At 40.1% G+C, this 25,695-nt stretch overlaps 1 protein-coding gene across 1 annotated transcript; it reads right to left on the reverse strand.

The window, feature by feature from the left end:
* Window positions 1–1,050: 1,050 nt before the first annotated feature.
* On the reverse strand, window positions 1,051–25,590 carry jmjd6 (jumonji domain containing 6, arginine demethylase and lysine hydroxylase). Its single transcript, XM_060844524.1, has 6 exons — window positions 25,357–25,590; window positions 21,151–21,539; window positions 17,392–17,678; window positions 15,993–16,128; window positions 14,352–14,490; window positions 1,051–1,486 (listed from the first exon to the last, which is right to left on the reverse strand). The coding sequence occupies exons 1-6, from the start codon at window positions 25,483–25,485 to the stop codon at window positions 1,355–1,357; spliced, it is 1,212 nt and encodes a 403-aa protein (XP_060700507.1). The 5' UTR covers window positions 25,486–25,590; the 3' UTR covers window positions 1,051–1,354.
* Window positions 25,591–25,695: the final 105 nt, after the last annotated feature.

Raw genomic sequence — 25,695 nt, forward strand, 5'->3', positions numbered from 1 at the left:
TGTGTCACAATTACTGATAAAACATTTTATTCCACACTTGTTTAAGGAAATTGAAATTCTCCTGCTTCCATGGTGGGATTTGACCTGATGTCATCTCATTTACCAAGACCTCTGAATTAAATATACAATAAGGTGATGTGTTACCAAATGTCTGCTTTTTACCTTAAGGTCACATTGACCAGTAATGTCATCCATCAGCAATGGGTGCAATATTCATTTTCAGGAATTTCACCATCTCAACACCCCTGATGAGGATCAAGAGCAGCTCATCTATATTGTTCCAATAGGTATTTTATGGAATTTAATTAACATTTAATGTTAACCTGAACTTGCTAAGACTTTTCCAGTTATTCGTCATTGTTAAGAGATAATCATTTTGTTTAAATTTAAGAACCAGAGATAAAAAATATTTCTGGCAACAAATATTCCCATTTGTACAGAACGTGCACATTTCTTATTAAAAGATCTGTTGAAAATGTCAGATGAGAACACCCATAATTGGAACATTGGCTTGAAGAATAATAAATGCAGACCAAGAATTAATTTTTAAGACATGAACTGACTTAGTTACAAAAAGTACAAGAGCTGCATTTATGTAGTGCTTTGTATGATCACCAAGCATCCCATAGCACTTTGAAGCGTTTCCCACCATCATGCACTTGCATAAATGTTTTACATCAAATGAAAACACAGTCTCACCAAAAAACATGAGGCCCAATCTGTTGGGGATGTCCCTCAGCATTGCATAAGAGACACACCAACAGCCTGGACTTGTGTTCAAGTTCTAGAATGGAGCTTGAACCCACAATCTTGTGATTCAAACGAGTATGCTACCAACTGGGCCCCAATTGACTTGAAGTCAAAGTAGGCTTTTGAGAGGCATTTGAGTTAAGTTATGCAAAATGAGCAAGTGATTTATAAATTGGGAACATCAAGATAAAACAGATTTATTCAGTGTTCATTTTTATTTAGTTCAAGCTAAACTTGAACAGAAATATTGATCAACAGTAATAAAGGGTATCCAATATATCTGTACCAACACTGACTAATAATAGTCTTTAGCGCACTATTGTTAATTTAGGGACAGGTTTATAAAAATATCTTTCCAACACTAGATAATTTGATCTAAAAAAAAATCAATTATTAAACATTGTATGGTCTTAAATGGCTGTCCATGACATTTTTGTCTGGAATTACAATTATTACCAAGGAGGTAAATAAGATAGCTATACGAAACCGAAAACATGAAGTAATTCAGAATTTAAAATCGAGTCTTAGACTGGCAATTATTTTTCATCTACTGCAGTTTTTGAAATTTATCTTACGATGCACTGCTGTTATCTTCGAGTCTTTGTCACCTGGATGAGCTGCGTTCTTTGCTCACACAGTCATCACGAGATTGAGAACTACCATCTTCCATCATATTGCAAGTTCTTCTTTTCTTTCTTTTGTGTGTCATTCCATCTCCTTCAGCACCAGAGTCACACTAGTTTTCAAACAAATAAAACTAATTTAGGTTAACTGAAAGAAACTGACCATATAAAAGGGAAATAAACAATCTCTTGCATTTATAAAACATGTTAATAGAAAAATGTATTTGTCAGAAGACATTAAGACACAGGAGCAGAAATTAGGCCACTCAGCCCATTGAGTCTGCTCTGCCATTCAATCATGGCTGACAAGTTTCTCAACTCCATTCTCCCACTTTTCCTACGTACCCCTTGATACTCAGTCTTAAATACACTCAATGACCCAGCCTCCATAGCATAATTCCTTAGACTCACCATTCTTTGGCTGAAGAAGTTTCTTGTTATCTCTGTTCTAAAAGGTCTTCCCTTTATTCAAAGGCTGTGCCCTCGAGTCCCAGTCTCTCCTACCAATGGAAATATCTTGCCAACATCTAGACTGTCCAGGCCTTTCAGTATGCTGTACGTTTCAATTAGATCTCTCCCTCATCCTTCTAAACTCAAACCAGTATAGACCCAGAGTCCTCAAACATTCCTCATATGTTATCATTTTCATTCCTGGGATCATTCTTGTGAATCTCCTCTGAACACACTCCAGGGCTGATACATCCTTCCTGAGAGATAGGGGCCCAAAACTGCATACAATACTCCAAATATGGTCTGACCAGAAAAACAAATGTTTATATGAGTTTCCTTCCACAGTGCAAAGATGTGCAGGTTAGGTGGATTGGTTGTGCGAAATCGTCAGAGATGTGCAGGCTTGGTGGATTAGCCATGGTAAAATGTGGGGTTATGGGGATACGGTAAGGATCTGGGTCTGGGTGGGATGCTCTTCAGAGGGTCAGCATGGAGACAATGGGCAAATGGCCTGCTTCTACACTGTAGGGATTCTATGATAAAAAGATCAAATAAACTTCAACAAGCCACAAAGACATTTGGACAGATGACCAAAGGTTGGTCAAATAAAATTTAACAAGCATCCTAAACGTATGGCATATTACAACATTATATTCCAATAGTGTCTGAAGGTAATACTCATGAAGTATCCAAGTACATACAACTTGTTTAAGTTCCTTCCAATCCACCAGAGTGCTGACAAGACAAACAAAACATTCGCTATACATTCAGAACAGATTAATTCACCTTTTATTTGTGGAAACATTTTGATGGCTCTTCTACAGTAAAAGTTAGATGCAACTGAAATAAAAAGTCATTCTATACAAAATACTTAGGCTTCTGGAAGAAAACAGCTAACCACATGCATCTTATGTATATTACAATGGTCTATTTTTTGCTAGGAAAATAACAGCAAATTGAACTCAATGAATATTAATGATTTAGATGAGGAAACGACATATCTCCAAATTTGCAGACAACACAAAGCTGGGTAGGAGGGTGAGGTATGAGGAGGATGCTTCAGTGACATTGGGGTGAGTTGAGCAAGTACACAAATGCATGGCAGATTAAGTACATGTGGGCAAATGGGAGGTCATTCACTCTGGTAGCAAAAACTGGAAGCCAGTTCATGACATACATGACAACAGATTGGCAAAGGGGAGCTACAATGGGACCTGGTGCCTTTGTACACTAGTGGCTCAAAAGCATATAGATGCAGCAGGCAGTGAAGGTAGTATACGATAAGTTGGCCTCATAGTAAAATGTATTCCAACACAGGAGCACAGATATCTTACTGCAATTGCACAAGGCCTTCATGAAACAACATCTGGAGAGCTGTGTGCAGTTCTGGTCTCCCTGGCTGAGGATGGGTTTTGTGCCTATGGAGGGAGTGCAAAGATTTACCAGACTGATTCCTGGCATGGCAGGACAGACTGTTGAAGATAGACTGGATTGGTTAGGACTATGTTCACTGCAGTTTATAAGCGAGGGATGATCGAACAGAAAAATCAAAATTATAACAAGATTGGGTACACCTTCCTGTTTTTATCCTAAGGTCAGCACAAGAGAACTCCCAGCCACGCAAAGTGGCACATCCCCAACTACTTCTCAGCTGTCATTCAACAACACCCACCACCCCAAACCGCCAACGAGGAGTTTCCATCAGCCATAGAAGCCAAACTGACATGGAGTGACTCCTCAGAGTCCACAGAATGCTGGGCACTTAGGAGCGCTTTGACTGCCAGATACACAGTTGCTTCAAAGTGATGACCCACCACTGAGACTCTGCATCCCATGAGGGAACCTGTGAGACAATGAGGGCAAGGTTGTTTCTTCGTTCATAGGATGTGTGCATTGCTGGTCAGGCCAGCATTTCTTGCCTGCCCCTAACTGCCCGGACACCAGTTAAGCACATAACTGTCAGGCTGGAGTCAGGCAGTGCAAACACTTTGATGTTCTCAAAGCATCCCTGAAGTAATGAGCATAATCAACAAATCACAAGCTCTGATCTGTGACTGACTTACTAAACTGGAAGGTTCATTTGGGAAGGTGCCAAACACAGAATCGGTCCGGAACAAGACCCAGTGTTGAGTTCGGAAAGAGCACACAACACACCTACTCAACCCTATAACATAGGTATTCCATACATAGTAGCATCAACAATCTACAAAGCCAAACAGGAGTTGGAACATGTCATCATTAATTCCTAGGGACTGCTGGAAGACGATATCTTCAGATTCTCTTGCCACTCCAATACCCATTATAAAAGACTTTACCAATTTCCCATCTTCAATGAGCTGCAATTCCTTCCAGTTAAGGAAGGAATTGCAGTTAACAATCTGCACGAGCCACAAATTTGTACCCTGTACAACTCTCCTCCCTTCCACTGGACTCATGTGAAATCAGATTATAAACAATCTCTACATCCTGTCATAGCTCAACTGACTCCACAATGTCCAATGCAAAGATTTCCTGGCTCTGCCCCATCTATCTCAGTATATTTGCTGCAAAAACCTGAATCTGTAGTTTTATTGATCTCGATAATTACTTCTACTTGCCAGCCTCCTAAGCCAGTTTCCCATATTCCACTCCAAATTTCTGCTGCTGACATTACTATTTGCATGAAGTTCCTATCATTCTTATGGCAGCTGAATTACACATTACTCTCAGCCCAACGCTTCCAACTTATTATCCTTGACTTTAATGATCAAGGCCACATCTCCAACAGCTTCAAAAATCTCCATCCTCTCAGATTTTAAACACTGCCACCTTACATGTCATTGGCAGTCAAATTTTCAGCCTTCAAAAGGGTCCAAGTTCAGGAGTGCTTTCCATTAAATCCTCAAACCTCACTTCTTCAAACGTACCAATCTTAAATTCTCCTTCTTTGTATCAGCATCCACTTTTTGTACGATTACGCCTGTGACACTTGGAATATCATTTTTGTTAAGAGAAAAAAGTTGAAAAAGAATTAAGAGTCAAACTGAACTGCTGAACTATGACTGATCATTGAACATCCTGCTAAAAAACAAGAGGCAAAATGAAGTAGTAGGCTGCTTAAGTAGTAACAGAACATAACGAACAATAAGTTACACAAGTGAGGAGAATTAGTTTGTCCTACATGTTTCATCATCTAAAAGGAAGTGTGTAACTTACACAACACTGAACAGCAGTGATTAATGCACAAATTTAGAGACTTGTTTAACAAATAAACTGAGGGATCAATCATGGTGAAAAATTAATACTTTATTACAATTTGTCTTAATAAGCTTTTCAGCATTAGCAAAATCATGAAATCTGAAAGTTGTTATACAAGTTAGTGTCAGATGTTTGACTCGTTACAGAAAAGAATTTGCATTAAATAACTACCACATCGGAACAAGTTCTATCCAGGGTTAGGTTTCTTGATAGAAACACAGCCCCCCCTCAGGCATACCACTTACTATATAGATTGACCTCCTGAACTGTATGAATAAATTGTGTTCCTTAGTGTTGTGAACCATAGGAAAGAATGTTAATTTAATCTTTTACGAAAAAGTTATTGTCACCAAACTGACTATATTTACAAGAAAGGTTCCACAGATGAGAAACCTCAATTAGAAGGACACATTTAAGGAGTTGGCACTGGTCTCCTTGGAGGAGATCAGATAGAGGCTTTCAAAGTCATGAGCTGAATAGAGTACATACAGAGGAACTGTTTCAACTCGTACAAGGAACAAGACAGCATAGACTTCAAGTGAGTTACAAATGAAGCTAGTGATGGGAGGGGGAAAAAAAACTCTGACCCAACCAGCAGTGTGGTGAAAGTAGGTGTAATTGAAACATTTAAGAGCACATGAGACTTGTGGATAATAATGCACAAGAAAACAGGGGAAAAAAATCAAGACATTGGCAGTAGATAACACTACTCATTTGAAGACCTGGTGCAGGCATGATTGACCTCCTGCAGCACAAAACTTCAATAGTTCTGAGGTAATACCAAGGATCCAAAACTTCTGAATTTTGCAAAGTGTGTGTAACTGGGAAATAGCTCCAAAGTTCTAAGGTTCTAGCAAAGAATAATTTGAATTGGAAGAAACATTCATAAGCCCATAAGGTAGAAGCAGAAATCGACCAGTCAAACTATTCTGCTCTACCATTCAAACGGGATCATAGTTGATCAGACAATCCTCAACTCCACTTTCGTGCCTTCTCCATAAGAAGCCTTAATTAAAAGGCTCTCAGGCTCAAATATAACCAGTATTAACAGCCCTGTCCAGTGAAGAATTCTACAGATTCACTAGCCTAAAAAAAAACAACAAATTCGTCACACCTCTCTCACTTTAACTATGGTGGTTTAGCTGTTGGCTGGTTCGCAATACACAGAAGGATATCAACAACATGAGTTTAATTCAGACACTGGCTGAGGTTACCACAAAGGACTCGCTGCCTCAGCCCCTCCAATTGTCACAGAAATGGTGACGGTCATGTTAAACCATCACTAGAGAGCTGCTCTATGGTCCAGCAAGACCATGGCAACTCTACCTTTACTGCTTATTTTACAAATAAGCCCTCTGATCCTAGACTCTCCCACAAGAGGGAAAAAAAAACTCCTTGTACCTACCTTGTCAAACCCCCAGAGAAAACTTTAAGTTGCAATAAGATCATCACCCATTCTTCTAAACTGCAATGAATATCAGCCTCAGCCTCTCCTTTGTCAGTCCCTCTATATGAAAACAATCTAGTGAACATCTCTGGACTGCATTCATCTATCTATATCTCAGATAAAAGGGGCCAAAAACTTCAAAATATTATAGGTGTTATCTGGCTAGTGTCTTGCATTGTTTTAGGAAGACCACGATCCCGCTTGGAACAAAAATGAGTAAAAAGGCCTACTTGCTTTCCTTATAACCAGCCAAACCTGAATATCAGCTTTTTCTAAATCATGTACAATGATCTTCGACTTCATGCAATCTTGCCCAATTTAAACTATATTCAGCTCTTCTGGTCATAGAGTCAATCATACAGCACAGAAACAGATCCTTTGGTCCAACCAGTCTATGCCAACCATGATCCCAAACTAAACTAGTCTCATCTACCTGCTCCTGGTTCATATTGCTCCCAAACCTTTCCTATTCATCAATCCATCCAAATAGCTTTTAAATGTTGTTATTGTGCCCACATCCACCATTTCCCTCCACCACATGGGAACCACCTTATGTAAAAAAAAAATGCCTGCCCAGTCATGTCTTATTGGAAAAGCGCAGGAGGTCAGGCAGCATCAAAGGAAAAGAATCGACGTTTCGGGCAAAAGCCCTGAAGAAGGGCTTATACCCGAAATGTCGATTCTCCTGTTCCTTTGATGCTGTCTGACTTGCTGCGCTTTTCCAGCAACACATTAAGCTCTGATCTTCAGCATCTGCAGTCCTCACTTTCTCCCAGTCATGTCTTATGCAAATCTCTCTCCTCTCACAAAAAAAAATGCCCTTTAGTCTTGAAATCCCCCACCCTAGGAAAAAAAAGAACATTAACTATCTTTTCTTATTATTTTATAAACATATCAGGTTGCCTCTCAACCTCCTACACTACAGTGGAAAAAGGTCACAACTTACCCAGACTGTTCCAACTTAAACCTTCCATGCCTGGCAACATCCTGGTAAATCTTTTCTAAACCTTCACCAGCTTAATCTTTCCTATAACTGGGAGACCATAACTGGACACAGTATTCCAGCAGAAGCCTCATCAATGCCCTATACATTTGAACGTGACTTTCAAACTCCTATACTCAAAGCAAAACTGAAAGAACTGCAGATGCTGTAAATCAGCAACAAAAACAACAGTTGCTGAAAAAGCTCAGCAGATCTGGAAGCATTTGTGAAGAGAAATCAAATTGTGGGTCTGGTGGCCCTTCTTTAGACCATTCCTATACTCAAAGGACTGAGCAATTAAGGCAAGCGTGCCAAGTGCCTTTTTAACCATCCTGTCTTGGTGTGATGCAAACTTTGAAGAATTATGGACCTGAACCCCGAGGCTCTGTTCTACAACACCATGTAACACCCTACCATTTTTTGTTGCAGGTAGGGCTGATACAATTAAATGACACTCTCTAATCAATTTGTGCCTGTCTAAACGTCCATGAATTCTTTTGTTCATAAGGATCTCCACCAATTTACCCATAACTGAAGTCAGACTCACAGGTCCACAGTTCCCCTTACAACCTTTCTATTAGAAAGGTACAACATTGGCCACTCTCCAGTCATCAGGCATCTCACCTGAAGTTAAAGATGATCCAAATATTTCTGCATGGGTCTTGCAATTTCCTCTAACTTCCCATAACTCTTCCTGCCAAAGTACATAACTTCAAAATTTTCCCACATGCCTTTCCATCTGCCAAGTTTTTACCCAATCATCCTGTCCAGATCGCTCTGCAGACTGTCATTTTCGCAACTTGTGTTCCCACCCACAAACCTGAAAAACGTATATTCACTTTCGTTATGCAAATCATTTATATATTGGTCACATTTGTGGCCACAAGTCCAATCCCTGTGGCACTCTACTAGTTAGAAAATGCTTCTTTTATCACAACTCTATTTGATTACTTAGCCAATCTTCTAGTGAGGCATTAAGCTTTTCTAAAATGCTAAGAGACATTAGATGGCCAAAAGTCATCATTTTGTTCGGGTTAAAAGGTTTCTATGAACAAATTAAATTAATAATTCATCTTGCAAATTACAAGTTAGTAGAAAGGTCGTCAAAGATGGTTAGATGCTTTACTTACATGTCTGTTGCATACAAACCTCAAACAATAAGAATTAAGATAATGCTACATTCTGTTCTAAAAAAATCCTAAAAAATGATATCACTAAGTTGCTGAACTGCAGCTATTAGAAGGTACAAGTCTTCCACAAAATAAATTCTTACGCCCTACTAGCTATTATCTTAGGTAAAGCTTTGTTTGGTCAGAAGAGGCCACAGCTGTTTCTTTCAGATGTGAAATTCACAATAAGGCAAACAAGCATTTCATGCTGATACATCAGTTTATCGTGGATGTAATTTGCATTTCCAGCAGCCTTTTTCAAACCACATCATTCCCAGTCGCACATTTTCACTTTGTTTATATTTTCCTGTGATTAATTTCATTCCTTCCAGAAATTAGCATGTGTCTTGGTTCATTGTTGTACTCTTTGCTCTCATAATTCAGACCAAATTTTACAGCAAAGTAACAGAAACAATGGAATAATGTAAATTAGAATAACACGTGAAACATCCAATAAAAACACTGGATAAACTAAAAATATAAGGAGACAGGAATAGTTTACATTTCAGTGCACCGACTCCAAAGGAACTGGGAAAATAGCCATTTTTTGGACAAAAAGGTGAGAAATTCTGCTTCTGTCTCTCCACAGATGCTGCGTGATCAGAGTACCTCCAAGTGTTCTAATTTCATGCATCTGAAGGTTTATTTATCTGCACTGGGTCATGTTATTTCATGCGTCCTCCTGATTTGCAATGCCTTAACTCCAATCAACTTAATCATTAGCTTGCCTTGCATAATGCTATCATTCACATCCTGTGTCCTATTCCAAATAGCGTACCTTTACTGCTAGTCTTAATATTTTCTTGATCTAGATAACTGAATATATTAAAAGGTGAGATATACAGATTTTTATCACTCAGGTAATCAACAAGTATAGAGACTAGGTGGGAAAGCATAATTAAAGCAAAAGATCTCCCAAGACTGTATTGTTCAGCAGGGAAGCCTCAATCCACTCTGACAACTCCAGCTCCTCTGCATCTTAACGCAATTTGAAGAGGACTTGGACACATTTTCCACTTTAGCTTGCTTAAAAACTATTGTAATTAGTTTATCTTTATCCCATTCAGTATTTTAAAATTCAGTTAAAATTGTTAAATTTCCTCAGCAGTCTAGAATCATTCTCTATCCTCAAGGAGCTCCAAAATATTTACTTCCCTCTTCCATTCAATAGATTCAAGATGAAAATGTTTCTCCCATTCTTGTTTTACTCAGACTATTATAGTCTTGGAAGGCTCTTTTTTACTTGCCACACCATTGGAAGTACTGTATTTGCCATATTTATCTCCCAATACCAAGTCTCTCAAATGTTTCAGGGGCTTCTGAGATTTCTGGTAAAACATGGCTTTATACTTCTTTCAGATTTTGCAATTGTTTCACATGTAAAGATGTTTTAACACAATGATATCAGAGTAACCATGTCAGCTAGAATGATACCAGTTTTTAGTAGCCCCAACAGTACTTTTTATCATGCATTTTCTTTCAGCTGTTAGCAGAATTAGCAATTTGAAGGCTTTCAACTTGAAGTTATCTGCAAGCCATCATTTCTTAGCCATCCAGGTTTATGTTACTGTTGTTCTACGAAGTAGGCATTCACTTGCTACAGTTTTACTGACAGATTATTGTTCTATTGACTTCAAACTCCCCAATATGATGGTTACCATTATTCTCTTACTACCTCTGTCATCTTAACTTAATAGGTTATATCCTGGTTAACCATGCATTTGTTTTATTAACCAATATCCTTCTTTTCTCCACTCAGATACAAGGCTTTTGCAGAAGTTATCATACCTCTAGATTGAGGTAGTTTATTTACACCGTGTGGAATCACTTTTCAATCAAATTTAAGAGTCATAGCATCAGAGATATACAGCACTGAAACAGACCCTTTGGTCCAACTCGCCATGCCAACTAGACATCCTAAATTAATCTAGTCCCATTTGCCAGCATTTGGTCCACATCCCTTTAAAATGTTTCCTATTCATATGTACATCCAGATGCCTTTTAAATGTTTCAATTGTACCAGCCTCCACCACATCCCATGGCAGCTCATTCCATACATGCACCACCCACTGAGTGAAAAGGTTGCCCTTCAGGTCCTTTTTAAATCTTTCCCCTCTCACCATAACACTATGCCCGCTAGTTTTGGACTCCCCTACCATGGGGAAAAACTTGACTATCCACTCTTTCCATGCCCCTCATGATTTTGTAAATCCAGATGGTCACCCCTCAGCTTCTGACACTCCAGGGAAAAACAACCCAGCATATTTAGCCTTTCCATAAGACTTAGGAGTAGAAACTAGACCATTCAGCCCACCATTCAATCATGGCTGATATGTTTCTCAACCCGACTGTACCACTTTCTCCCCACAATTCTTGATAATCAAGGACATATCTCAAATCTTAAATACACTTAATGACCCGACCTCCACAGCTTTCTATGGCAATGAATTCCATCGATACACCATTTTCTGGCAGAAGTAGTTTCTCCTCATCTCCCTTCGAAAGTGTCTTCTTTTTACTCCAACGCTATGCCCTCAGATCCAAGTCTCTCCTACCAATGGAAACATCTTCCCAACATCTACTGTCCAGGCCATTCAACCTAACCTCAACCTGCAAGTTTACCTTCAGACAACCCTGAACTAGAATTCCCACGTCTCTGTACTTCAGACTTCTGAATTTTCTCCCCATTGAGAGAATAGTCCATGCCTCTATTCTTCCTACCAAAGTGCATGACCTCATACTTTGCAACATTGGACTCCATCGGTCACTTCTTTTCCCACTCTAACCTGGCCAAATCCTTCTGGTGCCTCTCTGCCTCACAACCTATCTTTGTATTGTCTGCAAATTTAGCCAGAATGCCCTTAGTTCCTTCCTGTAGCTCATTTAGTGTATAAAGAGAAGTTGTGGCCCCAACCTTGAGCCTTGCAGAGCACCACGTCACCAGCTGCCATCCTGAGAAGGACCCTTTTATCCCTACTCTCTGCTTTCTGTCAGACAGCCAAGCTTCTATGTTAGCACCTTGCCTCCAACACCATGGGCCCTTATCTGACTCAATCATCTTTGTGCAGCACCCTGTCAAAGTTCATGTAGATAACATTCATTGGTTCTACTTGGTCTAACCTGCTCATGACTTCAAAATAATTCTAGCAGATTTTTCAGGCATGACCGCCCCTTGATTTTGCCCGATTTTATCACATACTTCCAAGTATTGAGAAATTTATCCTCAATAATGAATTCCAGAATCTTACCCATGACCGAGGTTAGATGAGTTGATCCATAATTCTCCTTTTGCCTTTCTTTTTTAAACAGCAATTTTCCAGTCCTCTGACCCTCCCCGAATCTCGAGAATCCTCAAAAAGGTGACCACTAACGCCTCCACTATCTCTGTTAGATCTCTGGGGTGTAGTCCATCTGGTTCAGGCGATTTATCCATTTTCAGGTGATTCAATTTTTCTAGCACCTTGTGGCCATTACCAAGGTCATTACTCACCTCTGCCCTTTCATTCTTGAATTTCTGGGATATTACTCATGCCTTCCACTGTGAAGACGGACATGAAGTAACTGTTCCGTCCTTAAGCCATTTCCTTGTTCCATAATATTATCTCTCCAGTGTCATTTTCCAATGGCCCTATGCCCACTTTTGCCTCTCACAAATAAACTCTTACAGTCTTCCTTCATATTACTGGCTAACTTACCCTCATATTTAATCTTCTTTCTCCTTACTTCTTGTTTTGATGCCCTCTGTTGGACACTAATCTTCCCTATCCTCTGGTTTCCCACAGCCCTCTGCCATATGATATGCTTTCTCTTTTGACCTTATGTTATCCCCAACTTCGAGTCAGCCACAGTTGCTTCATCCTTCCTATATTGTGATTCTGCCTCCTCAGGATGATTCTCTGCTGTCTGCTGAATTTCTCCCAGAAACTCCTGCCACTGCTGTTCAACCATCTTTCCTGCCAGGTTCCTCTCCCAGTTCATTCTACCCAGTTCCTCCCTCATACCTCTGTAGTTGCCTCTATTCAGCTTCAATATCACCTCTGACTCTATCTTCTCCCTCTCAAATTGCAGAATAAATTCAATCATATTACGATCACTACCCAAGGGCTGCTTCACCTGAAGCTCCCTCATCTCACAACATTATATCCAGTATTGCCTGTCCCCTAATGGGCTCCACTGCAAGCTGTTCCAAAAAGCCATCTTGCAGACATTCCACAAATTCATTTCCTTACAATCCACTACCAATCTAATTTTCCCAGTTCACCTGCATATTGAAATTCCCCATGACCACTATAACATTGCATTTCCTATGCACCTTTTCTATCTCCTGGTGTATAGAGTCAAAGACATGTACAGCATGGAAACAGACCCTTCAGTCCAACCCGTCCATGTCGGCCAGATATCTCAACCCAATCTAGTCCCACCTGCCAGCACCTGGCCCATATCCCTCCAAACCCTTCCTATTCATATACCCATTCAAATGCCTTTTAAATGTTGCAATTGTACCAGCCTCTACCACATCCTCTGGCAGCTCATTCTATACATGTACCACCCTCAGCGTGAAAAAGTTGCCTTGTGCCCCAGCTCCTAGATACTATTTGGAGGCCTGTACATAATCCCAACTATGGCTTATTTCACCTCTGTGGTTCCTCAATTCTACCCACACAGATTCTACAGCATCTGACCCTACTTACTATTGAATTTCCCCCCCCACCACCACCATGGGTGAAATCCTCCAACCCTGCCAACATCTTTATAAATCTTTTCTGAACCCTTTCAAGTTTCACAACATCTTTCCTACAGCAGGGAGACCAGAGTTGAACCCAGTCTTCCCAAAGTTGCCTTATTACACCTGTACAGGACATTGATATGACAAGCCAACTCCTATACCCCATGCACTGACTCCAATACAAAAGGCAAGCATACTTCTTGAAAAACTTTCTACCAAGGCCAAGCACAGCTAATGTGATTCAAATTACAGTAGAAAACACTCAATTTTTAAAGGCAGAGTGAATCAGTATTGCTCCACAGTAGAATGATTATTTTGATGACGACTTTTTTTTTACTACTTTTTAATGTAGGCAAATACAATTCTCAATCATGGGATTAAAGTAACGCTGTATCATTACCTCTTCAATTGATTCATACAGAATATAGTACAACATGCATCAGGTTATAGTTCTTCCAAGTTATCAAAACCTAACTTCTTTAACCACTAAGTGTTTATTTTGGTTTTTCCATGTCTAACTGTATCGATAATTGAAAACAGATTTGTTTTGATGGCATGGTGACTCTGTGGGAATGGTGGCACAATGGTACCTCTCAGCACAAGGAACCCAGGTTCAATTCCAGCCTTGGATGACTTTGTCCCTATTTCTGTGTGGGTTTCTGCCAAGTTTCTTCCCACAATCCAAAGATGTGCAGATTCAGTGGTCTGACCGTGCTTAATTACATCCAAGGATGTGGAAGCTGGGTGGATTAGCTATGGTAAATGCAGGGTTGCAGGAATAGAGTTGAGTTTGGGTGGGATGTTCTTCAGAGTGTATGAACTGATTTGATGAGCCAAATCACTTTGTACATGGAGATTTACTAAATATATTACAGCCTACAACAAATTATTGCAATCTCAACTGATAACTCCAATCCAAAAAAGAGACGTTAACTTAATTAGTTGCCAACAGGAAATTAGTTCTCACCTCTGAGTCAGAGTCCGAGGAACTAGAACTTGATGAACTAGAAGAATCACTTGAACTGTCTGATGCAATACCAGTGGACTCCTGCAGGTCAACCAAATCGGCTGCTACAGCTAGTTCTGGACGTTCTTGCTTCAAAATCCTGCAAGAATGCACAAGCAAAAAATGGTTTGATTAGTCCCACTGAAGCAAACTAAACAAGAAATTCAGGGTCAGTGACAAAGGGATCACATTCAGCATTGATCAAGGAAGAATTTGGCAACATAGGTCAAGCTATCCTCGTAGAACAGACTGAGCCTACCCCATGACAGTTTAATTCTACTGCCAGCTACTGGGAAGGCCCCCACCAGTGGTGATGATTTCATCTTATTGGTTCCTTTTTTCCAGTCAAGAGATTTTTATGGGCAGCAAACTGGTTTTAAACATTTAAAACAAACAGAAAAAGCTGGAGAAACTCAGCAAGTCCAGCAGCATCGGAGGAAAAAAGAAAGTTAATCTCTTGAGATCAACAATTCTTCTTTGGAATTGAAGGGAGTTGCGAAGTATCCTGTTGACAGGGCAGCACAGTGACTCAGTGGTTCGCTCTGCTGCCTCTCAGCACCGGGGATACAGGTTTAGATTCCAGCCTTAGGCAACTGTCTGTGTTGAGTTTGCACATTATCCTTGCGCCTGAGTGGATTCCCTCCCACAGTCCAAAGGCGTGCATGTTAGGCGAATTGGTTGTGGTAAATTGCCCATAGTGTTCAGGGATGCATTAGTTAACATATAGTAATAGGATAGGGGAAATGGATTGGAGTGGGATACCCTTTGGAATATCAGTGTGGACCTGTTGGGCCAAACGGCCTGTTTCCACACTGTAGAAATTCTATGAAGATTCAAAGGCAGAGAGGAGGAGTGAGGGAAACAGAACAGATTCAGAGAGTGCCCAGAGCCCTAAGACACAGTCTCACTGTGCCAAAAGTATAAAAACAATTTTCTAGGTCCCTTCAGTTTCCAAAGGATCACCTTTGGACTTGAAACAAACTCCATTCTTTGCTTCATAGTTGATACCAGACCTGGACAGTTAAGAGCATCTGCAATATTTTGCTTTTTATATAGTCATAGACATGTACAGCATGGAAACAAACCCTTTGGTCCAACCCGTCCAAGTCGACCAGATATCCCAACCCAATCTAGTCCCACCTGCCAGCACCAGGCCCATATCCCTCCAAACCCTTCCTATTCATATACCCATCCAAATGTCTCCCAAATGTTGCAATTGTACCAGCCTCCACCACTTCCTCTGGCAGTTCATTCAAAATAGGATGATATCAATGTAAACATTAGGCCAGGTCCAACTTTGAAGCTGAGTTTCAGACTTAAAAATTGCTTTTTGAAACTGTGTGAATTTTCATCACGAAATTGACTAGTTTTTGAGAGTGTTTCTCTGGCAGAAATAGAGTAACTCAACATTAATGAAATTTATCTGGTCTGTATGTCTTAAGTACTTATTACTTTAACAGGATTTAAGGCAATTTATATATCATACAAAACAAGGAAATACTATTTTCTCATCTACATTTCTCTTGCATGTGCTAGCATTGATCCACCATAAGCAATACCAATACCTCATTGCACTTCAGAAATCAACTCTCGAGCGATTACCTGTACCACTTTCTGGATAGTTTAGGACGCCCCCTAACTGTTTTATGCCAAACAACAGGAAAGTTGGTTGCACTGGCGAAGTTCTGTGTAACAGCAATAGTGTGATCCATATTGAGTACTACATGCCACCATCCACCTGAAAGGCAAAAAGAATCATATGTAAGGAATACATTTCTAAATCTCAAATCAATTTTCAATCATCTCATCATACTACAGAGGGTGATCATATAAAATTATGAATAGATAGAAGCAGGAAGGTGGTTTCCACTGGCCAGTGACACTCAAAGTAGGAGGCATAGCCTCAAAATAAAGGGGGGTGCAGATTTAGGAGTTGAGAAGGGTTGTTAAACTATGGAACTTCCTGTCCAGTGAAGCAGCTGAGGCTACCTCATTGAATATTTTTAACGTAAAGATGGATAGATTTTAATAGTCAAGGAATTAAGAGTCCACAAAAAGATCAGCCATGATCATATTGAATGGTGATGCAGGCTGGACAGGCCATTAGGACTTGTATTTCTTATCAAGATATATAAAACATGTACATAATCAAGTCCTCATTTTGCTGCAACTTGTTCAAAAAGGTTAGCTTTCGCAGCATAATCTGCCCCCAAATGAGGAACCCAAATCTTTCCAACTTCAAGAATCAATACTGTCAAACTGTGCAAGCCAGCATCCTTGAAAAGATTCTTTCACCAAAGTTTGAGAATTGACATATCACTATCCTAAGCAACTTATTCATCAAATTTTAGATTTGATCTCAAGACCATTCGGGTGACATCTTATAATCTGGCTGTGCATTCAGTGCAGTAGAGAGCAAAAAAATTTAACTTAATGTTATTCTTCAAATATACTGCAGAACAATAGCAGTTCCCATAAGATCAAAACTAAGGGTGCTGGGGACAGATGGCACTTATGCACATTCTGACAAAATCCATAAAGATCATCAAGAAAATAAAACATAAATGAGCATTGAGATTTTCTTTGGAAAAGAAAAGATTGCTTATAAGATAACAGTCGACCATGGAGAACCCATCACCTAACACTAGAGGGTTCTAACTTTCCCTTTACACAACAAATCATTGTCTTAAATCCTTTCCAAGGAAACACGACCACTGTGCATAGCCTTACAGATTCCGAGGGCTGGAGAGCAATTAAAAATCATGACCAAAACGGTTCAAGTCAATGTAAAATTCTGAAGTCATTTTCAAAGAATGAGAACATGGTCACCCCTATTTTGCACTACAGGGAGAAGTTAGAATTTTCTGTTGCCTAATATCATGTTTTAAACAAAAATGATGCCCGTGTGTAATACGTGGAACAGATAGTTTAACGATTTATAACAATGGTCCCTTTGGACAAAGGCCTGTATAAGTCAACTTATTCTTTAAAAATAAATCACCTGGTACAAAGACAGTCTCCCCTGGCTTCTGAAGGATTTCTAAGGGCTTAAACTCTTGGGGCCATGTCGGATGCTGTGTACGAGGGTAGACAATGACAAACCATGTAATCGCCTCATCTTGTTGGTTTCCACCTTCTTCCCTTGTTATCTTGATAAGTTCACGTGGTGTATTTGTAGGGAACAAACACCAACGCTTGTGACCCTGAACTAAAGCATTCCATGCACTTGTTCCTAAAGGATCAATATGGACACCAGTTCCAGACCTTGGAGGACCCATGACAAACCATCTAAAAAGACAAAATATTGGTATTATTTTTACATTTACTCTTCCAAAACATAAAACAAAGCTTTTGTCAGTACCAACTGTCATGGTTTTAGTAAATCAACACAACACATTTTTCCAATGTTCTTCTCCAGGAGTGGTGTCTTTGCTTTATTCTTCATACAGATACCTAAGCAGTGATTAAGTATGTAACATTTCAATCCTCTTACATTTGGCACCCAGTCATACATATGCATAAGGCATGTGCAAACTGCTGAAAATGAGAAACTCATGTAAAAATGAGGATGGAATATTAACTTACCTTAATCAGTGTATCTTAGTATTTGAAACTTCACTGCTCACATACCATCCCTCACTGACTCACACCTACTCATCACCCCTGTTAACCCCTGCCTGTTCTTTGTCCAAACACATTCCATTAAATCTTCTGTCCTCTTCCTAAGTTCCCGATTGGTCTTGTACTCCACTTTTTATCTCAACTTCCTGCCCTATTCCACTCACATGCCTTGGTATTCTGCTCTCTGTCAAAGTCTTCAATCTTCACTTTGTTCTCTCTGGAATTCACTCCCGAAATCCATTTATTCCAACGTTTCTCTTCCATAATAAAAAAAATGCTTTGAGAAGGCTTAAGTGACTCATTCGTGTCTCGAACTATTTACCGGTTTTCATTACTATTGCACTCTTATGAGAACTATGCTGACATTCTTCCTTAAAGACAATATGTACGATCAAGTTTTCTCTTCTAAAAATAAAATTGACTGATTCCATAAAATACAGTATAGTTTTCCAGGATTGGTCAAGACGGTCCTTAATATTTTTGGCTCAATCAAAACTACTTAATTACTCTAAGGAACCTTTGTAAAGTAAGCTACATATTCTTGTTGTAATTCCAAGACATGAGATCGAAATACAACAGGATATTTGGTGGGACAAATGAAGTTGTTGCAGAGAAGCAACATGATCTTGCAGACAAGCATAATCTTCTTTGGGTGAGGTCTCAGGTATATTTTTGGGACTAAGTAAAGTGTTGCTCACATTTAACTGCACTACAAAGTGGTCTTAGAGTTCTTGATGCTGACACCACCAAAAAATTTAAGAATTCCTCTAACATCTCAGTCCGCTCAACACAACTTAAAAGCAAAAATATATATACACTTTCTACAGATTAAGACAAATTATGATCACAACAAATAGTCAAACAAGAATGTAATGAGATACTTGATAAGGAGATGGAGTAGGCAATTTAGGCTTGAGATGAAGAGACATTTATTCACTTACTGACTCGTGAGACTGGGGAATTCCCAGCCACAAAACGTGAGGCCAAAATATTGCATGCTTTCAAGGAATTTAATACAGTTCTGAGGGCTAAAGAGATCCAAGGCTACGTGAGAAAGCAGGAACACAGGACTGTGTCAGATGATCAGCCATACTCATTAAATCGCCTAACATGTTCAAAAAGTATGAAAAGCCTACTCTTTCTATTTTCTACATTTTCAAATGGAAAATATTGTGGATTTTTGGCGATTTTCTTAAAATGAGATTCTGCGTATGTCTCTAAATATGTCATTTTTATTGACTACTTTGTTGAAGATATTAAAAGGCCATTCATTTGAAAAGTTGTGCCATGTTGAAAGGTTTTTACATTTCTGACAATCCAATGCATGTAGCATGAATCATGAAGTGTTAAAAATATTAGGACTATCTATGGTTTAGATTGTAAATTTGCTTATGAGCTGGTAGACTTCAAAAAGGATTGATGAGGACAGAGCAGTAGATGTGAGCTAGGTGGACTTCAGTAAGGCGGTCAACAAGGTTCTCCTTTTTGTCATTTACATAAATGATTTGGATGCGAGCAGAAGAGGTACAATTAGTAAATTTACAGATGACACCAAAATTGGAGATGTAGTGGACAGCAGATTACAATAGGATCTTGACCAGATGGGCCAATGGGCTGAGAAGTGGGAGATGGAGTTTAATTCAGATAAATGTGAGGTGCTACATTTTGGGAAAGCAAATCTTAGCAGGACTTTTACACTTCATGGTAAGGTCCAAGGGAGTGTTGCTAGGTTCATAGCTCCTTCAAAGTAGAGTCACAGGTACATAGGATAGTGAAGGTGGCATTTGGTATGCTTTCCTTTATTGGTCAGAGTATTGAGTACTGGGGTTGGGAAGTCTTGTTGCGGTTGTACAGGACATTGATTAGGCCACTGTTGGAATACTGCGTGCAATTCTGGTCTCCTCCCTATTGGAAAGATGTTGTGAAACTTGTAAGGCTTCAGAAAAGATTTACAAGGATGTTGCTAGGGTTGGAGGATTTGAGCTATGGGGGAGAGTCGGGCTGTTTTCCCTGGAGCGTCAGAGGCTGAGGGGTGACCTTATAGAGGTTTACAAAATCATGAGGGGCATGGATAGGGTAAATAAGCAAAAGTCTTTTCCCTGGGGTCAGGGAGTTCAGAACTAGAGGGCATAGATTTAGAGTGAGTGTGGAAAGATATAAAAGAACCCCACGGGGTAACTTTTTCACACAGAGGGTGGTACATTTATGGAATGAGCTGCCAGAGGAAGTGGTGGAGGCTGGTACAATTGCAACATTTAAGAGGCATTTGGATGGGTACATGAATAGGAAGGGTTCGGAGGGATATGGGCCAGATGCTGGCAGGTGGGACTAGAAAGGGTTGGGATATCAGGTTGGCATGGACGGGTTGGATCGACGGGTTTGTTTCCATGCTGTACATCTGTGACTCTGACATTTTGTCACCATGCTAGGTAATATCATCAGTGAACCTCCTGTGAAGCGTTAGTGTTCTGTCCCGCTTGTGATTTATCGGTCTCTGTTTGATGTGGTAGGTAAGTTTTCCAGTTGTTTGAGAGGTTGGTAAACAGGGTACAAATCTATTTGTTAATGGAGTTACAGTTTTAATGCCAGGCCTCTAGGTATTTCCGTGCATGTCTTTATTTTGCCTGTCCCAGGATTGATGTATTGTCCCGGTCCCATTTACCAACCTCTCAGAAACGGAACCAGAAATGATAACACCTACAACAACAAACCGAGACAGGTAAATAGCAAGTGGGGCAGAATACCAACGCTTCACCAGAGGCTCACTGACAATGTTACCTAGCATGGTGACAAAACTTCTGAGAATCAATCTACCAGTTCAGTACGCAAATTTACAACCAGAACTACAAAGTTTCTCCAATATTTCAAAGTCTATGGCTTGTTTCATGTAGAGAACATTTATCACTCAGCAGGATAAATGGCATCACAGAAGTACTGTTCTATAGTAAACATTACTTTAGTCAAATAGAATGTTCATTTCTAGGACTCCTAAAGAGCTCTCCAACTAAGACTTATTCTGTCACACTAAACTCGCCACTGAAGCAGTGGGATTCACGAAGAGACACTCTATCCAAACTTTGACCAACATTGCGGCTTTCCAGCAATTAAGTATGAATGTTGGCAGTTTAAGTGCTTTTACCTGTATGGAGGTCTCCGCTTTTCCCCTGCAAACTGGAACAAATCATCCTTAAAATACTTTGGCACTTCATAATCCTCTAATAGTTTCTTCCTTTTAGGGTGTTCCCCATAACTGCTATCAAAAATGTAAAGAGGGCTATCATCTTTTGTAGTTTCCATGTAGTCAGCATAATACTTCATCTTCATTTTAACAGAGTAGCCATCATTGTCTTCACCACATTTAAATTTTTGATTTCTGTACTTGCGCTTTAATCGCTCTAGAGTCCACTTTTCATGTGCTGCCCACCCAAGTTCAGCATTTACCACCACCACAGGCTTATATGGTTTTTCATATTTCTCAATGAATTCTTCAACAGAGGTCTGGAGGGCATCTATCCTTTCTACATTATCCTGTAACAAAAAGAAAAATTCATTCAACATAAATCTTTTCAGCTTGGAAATGTTGGCAATGATAAAATCCTGATTGAGCCATTACAGGGAAATAGCTGTAAATTGGCCAATGCAAGTACATGTCCCACAAAATACAATATAGTTATTAATTTCTCATTAGCAATTATAGACTTCTTGTACTTCAAAACGCTCAATGAAAGAAAGATCTTGAAACTAATCAACAATTATTTAAGCAATTAAAAAATAAGTTATATTGTTTCCAAGGTCCATACAATTTTTATTTATATATTTTAATATACATCTTCCTTCTATCACCTGTAATTTATTACTGCAAATTAAGAATACTGGATTGTAATTAGAGGTTTATTCATTGTCATTGATATGCTAATGTATGATCTGAATATTATTTATAAATATAAATCAGAGCTGTGGGATAATTTAAGATACAGAACTTTTCCCTGTTGATATCTCCATTAATTGAATCAAGTCTCTTGACTTCCAATCTTGTCTGACAAGGATAATGAATGCCGTTTCATCAATTGCTCACAATTATCCTCTTGCCACCTTGAACTGCTAACAGTTCACACGCTGAAGATACACACATTGTTCAACTCGCTGATGACAATTTTAACCCAGTGACATTGAAGGAGCAGTGACAGTGGGGAGCTTCAAAGGAAACCTGAAGGTGATGTTCCCATGTACCTGCCCCCGTTTTTCTTGAGGCAACTGGTCACAGAATTTAGGTGGGTTCGTCAAAGGAAGGTTGATGCGTTGCTGTATTGTATTGATAGTACACACTTCTATCACTGCACCTGTGGTGACTGCTTTGTCCCATTTGGTGTTAAGTTTGTGAATATTATTGGAGCTGCACTTCTCCAGGTAAATTGAGAGTTCTCCAAAATACTCCTAACTTAAATCTTGTACATGGTGGACAGATATTAGGGAATCAGATGGGGAGTTATTTGTCCATTTCCTTTTGCAACACGTTGTGACAGGGTTACAAAACTGCAACTCAGGACTACAAGCAAATGCTACTGCCAGACTAAGTGATCCCATAACTCAAGAAAAACAAAATTGAGATTTATAATCCTGCCACAACTTGGCAGGGAGATTTTTCATCAACTAAAAAGGTGCGGAGGACGAAAGATGCTAGTAATCAAGTCTAAATGAAGCATTCAGCAAGAGATCGCCTGGGCAAGGTGAAGACAGGCTCTGAAACTCAGGTTGAAGCAAGCAACCTTCATCATTAAGATGTGGCTTTGGAGCTCAGGAAAAAGAGTTCATGTAATAGGATTATCTAAGCAAGGGCTTTCACCCAAAACACAGATTCTCCTGCTCCTCGGATGCTGTCTGACCTGCTGTGCTTTTCCAGCAGCACCTCTCAATTCTGATCTCCAGCATCGGCAGTCCTCACTTTTGCCTTATCTGAGCAAGGGTCTATTGGCAATTGGAGATTGCAGAGCACATTAAGGGCACTGGAACACAAACGTAAAAGATATTGGTTCAGGGCACAACTGCAGTCTTCTGGGTAGGATTCTGCTACAGCTATTCTGTAGAGATGGCTATGGATTCAGTGAATGCATTTTTATTATAACAAAAAAGTTAAGAAGTGCATACAAATCCAAAAGACTTAACGACACAGCTGAGTACAGACTCATGTTGCAGTCCACAATGATCACGGTCAGAACATTTTGCCAAACAGCATGACTTACCCAACTCAGACAAACAAGTTGTGCACCACACATTTGAAGTCTTAAAGCAAAGGTGTGAGGGGCATGTACATGTTGACAGTGACCATGCAATCCAAAAGCTGAACTATTAGGCTTGTGTGTCAAATGGAGGCTCATCTTTCAATGGAGAGGTGCAGAAATAAAGTAGGGTTGGAAGAGTTATGTGAACAGTCGAGGACAGAAGGGATGCACTCTGGCCTTGTTCATAATCAAGGATACTTTTCTAATGTCCATATGAAATGATAAGTGTAAGGGGATGGCTGTTAATCTAAGTTGAATAGTTTAGAAGGAGGGATCGGCCAAGGGAGGACAATTTGGCACATGTCAAAGAAAGCAAGGCGAGTTAAGATGGCCGTTCAATTTAAGTCAAATTGTTTATTGCATTGATTGAAGAAAAGGGAGTGATCCTATCTGGATGCAAAATGCGGAAGACGACTTGAGGAGGCAGCAGCAAACCAGATTTAAAAGATGAATAGCACCATAATGTATAATCATCAAAGGAAGAGAAGGTAATCTGGGAAACAATAGAAGAGCACAAGGAGGAATTTGATTAGTTTACAAAAATAGTTTGAGCATAGAAGGAAGTCAAAGTCACCTGGATACACTTCAGCAAGGGTTAAGGTTCCATCAAAGTTTGAAAATAAAAGTGTGAAAGGGTTATAATGGCAAAATTGAAACAAACTGCATTGTAAACAGGACATGAAGATAGCTACATTAGTAAGAGTTAAGGAACGGCCTGGAGTCCGTTAAGAACGGAATTTGATAAAAACAGATTGTAGAGAGTTTTATTTACACCAATTGCCAAATTGATTCTCCAGCACAAAACTTGTTCAGGTGTACATGAAATCTAACAGTTGAGAAAACATGGCTCAGCAGTAGAGTTAATTCCATCCACAAGTTTTTAAGAGTCGTAACTATTTTTAAGCATTGGTGACAGGTCATGTTACTGTAAAATGACACTGGACAACAAGTGAGCTCTTTTACTGATTGGTTTAAAGTAAGCATCAAAATAAGCACTGAATAAACAGATCATTGGTACTGTCACAACCCACACAAGACTAATTATGTTGAATTTTGAGTTGTGGAACTACATACCCTCAAGGCCAAACAATTCTTCACTAAATATATCTGCAGCTATGTAACAGATAGCTCTGTTACAGACTCAAGAGAAAGACTAATTTTGAGAAGGGTATTAACCCACTTGTTCTGTAGCCATTCATGTAATAAAATCACTCCCAAATGTAACCATGTTGGAATCAAAGTGAAGCTCAGGTGGATGCCATCATACTTTGTTCAAGTCAGAAAAGCAACTCCTTTGCTTCGAGTTAAATTATTTAACATTTGAATTGACTTTCACCAAGATTTTTTTTCTCTACAGACCTGCTCCCCATTCCATAAGAATAAAGCGTGTTGAAAATATTCTGGCAGCCGACTTGAGATTTTAACTTGTTTCCTCTCTCCAAGGCAACTGCTAGATTAACCAAGGATTGGCAACACTAGTATATTTTGATTTCAGATTTCCAGAGTCTACCAGTATTTTGCTGTTATTTTAGCTTCATCTCCCCGCCCCCCACTACAAACACTCCAGCGAAGGTGACTCAGAACAGATGAATTCCACAGATCAAACCTGCCTGCAGCCATAGCTGCTGCCCGGTGAGTTCAGTGCGGTGGGGAGAGACGGCTGCCCATCTCATCCTCCAGAACTGTGCCATCCTCGTGTGAGCCCCACAACATGGACCATGTTGGTTAAGAGCCAAAACAATCTCTTCACAAGACACCACCGCCGTGCTCCCCCTCTTCCCACCATGGTGTTGATGATGATGGGAGGGGGGGGAGGGGAAAGGCAAAGGTGAGGGCGGCGGGCCAGACCAGCCCTATCCACGTTAGCTGCCTCCGGATGGAGCAGCCTGCCCCGCTCTCCATCTCCACCTCCGGGATCGGAGGGAGGCCTGAGCGGTAACTCAATAGCGTCGTGCCCTGAGCGTGTACGTGCGGGACGTGCATCCCTCGGGCATTGCGGGCGAGTCAGTGGTCGGCCTCCCCTGGAAAGTGGCGGTAGGGGTGGCTGTGAGGGGGGGCTTCCTTACCTTGACAGTGTCCAAGGATAAAGAGAAAGTTTCGTAGTAGTTGTGCTTCGTCCAGTCATAAGAATCCCTCAGCTCCGGGCGAGCACTGCGCTTAGCTTCTTTTATCCTCTTCTTCGCTTTGTGATTCATTTCTTAAAAGCGAGCGACGCCACGCTTTCGCCAACCTTCCCCAGTACTGTCACGGCCGGCTGGAAGGAAGGGAAATCCTTCCAGAATCTTCACCCACTTCCCCCGCACCGGGACTGTCAATCAAACCGTGAGGAGGAAGTCCCGCCCACGACGGATGACTGGACCCTATCAACCCCGCCCCTTAAGGGCTGATTGGTTCAGACGACTACC

Source organism: Hemiscyllium ocellatum, chromosome 25, assembly GCF_020745735.1.
Source record: "Hemiscyllium ocellatum isolate sHemOce1 chromosome 25, sHemOce1.pat.X.cur, whole genome shotgun sequence".
NCBI classification, from domain to species: Eukaryota; Metazoa; Chordata; class Chondrichthyes; order Orectolobiformes; family Hemiscylliidae; genus Hemiscyllium; species Hemiscyllium ocellatum.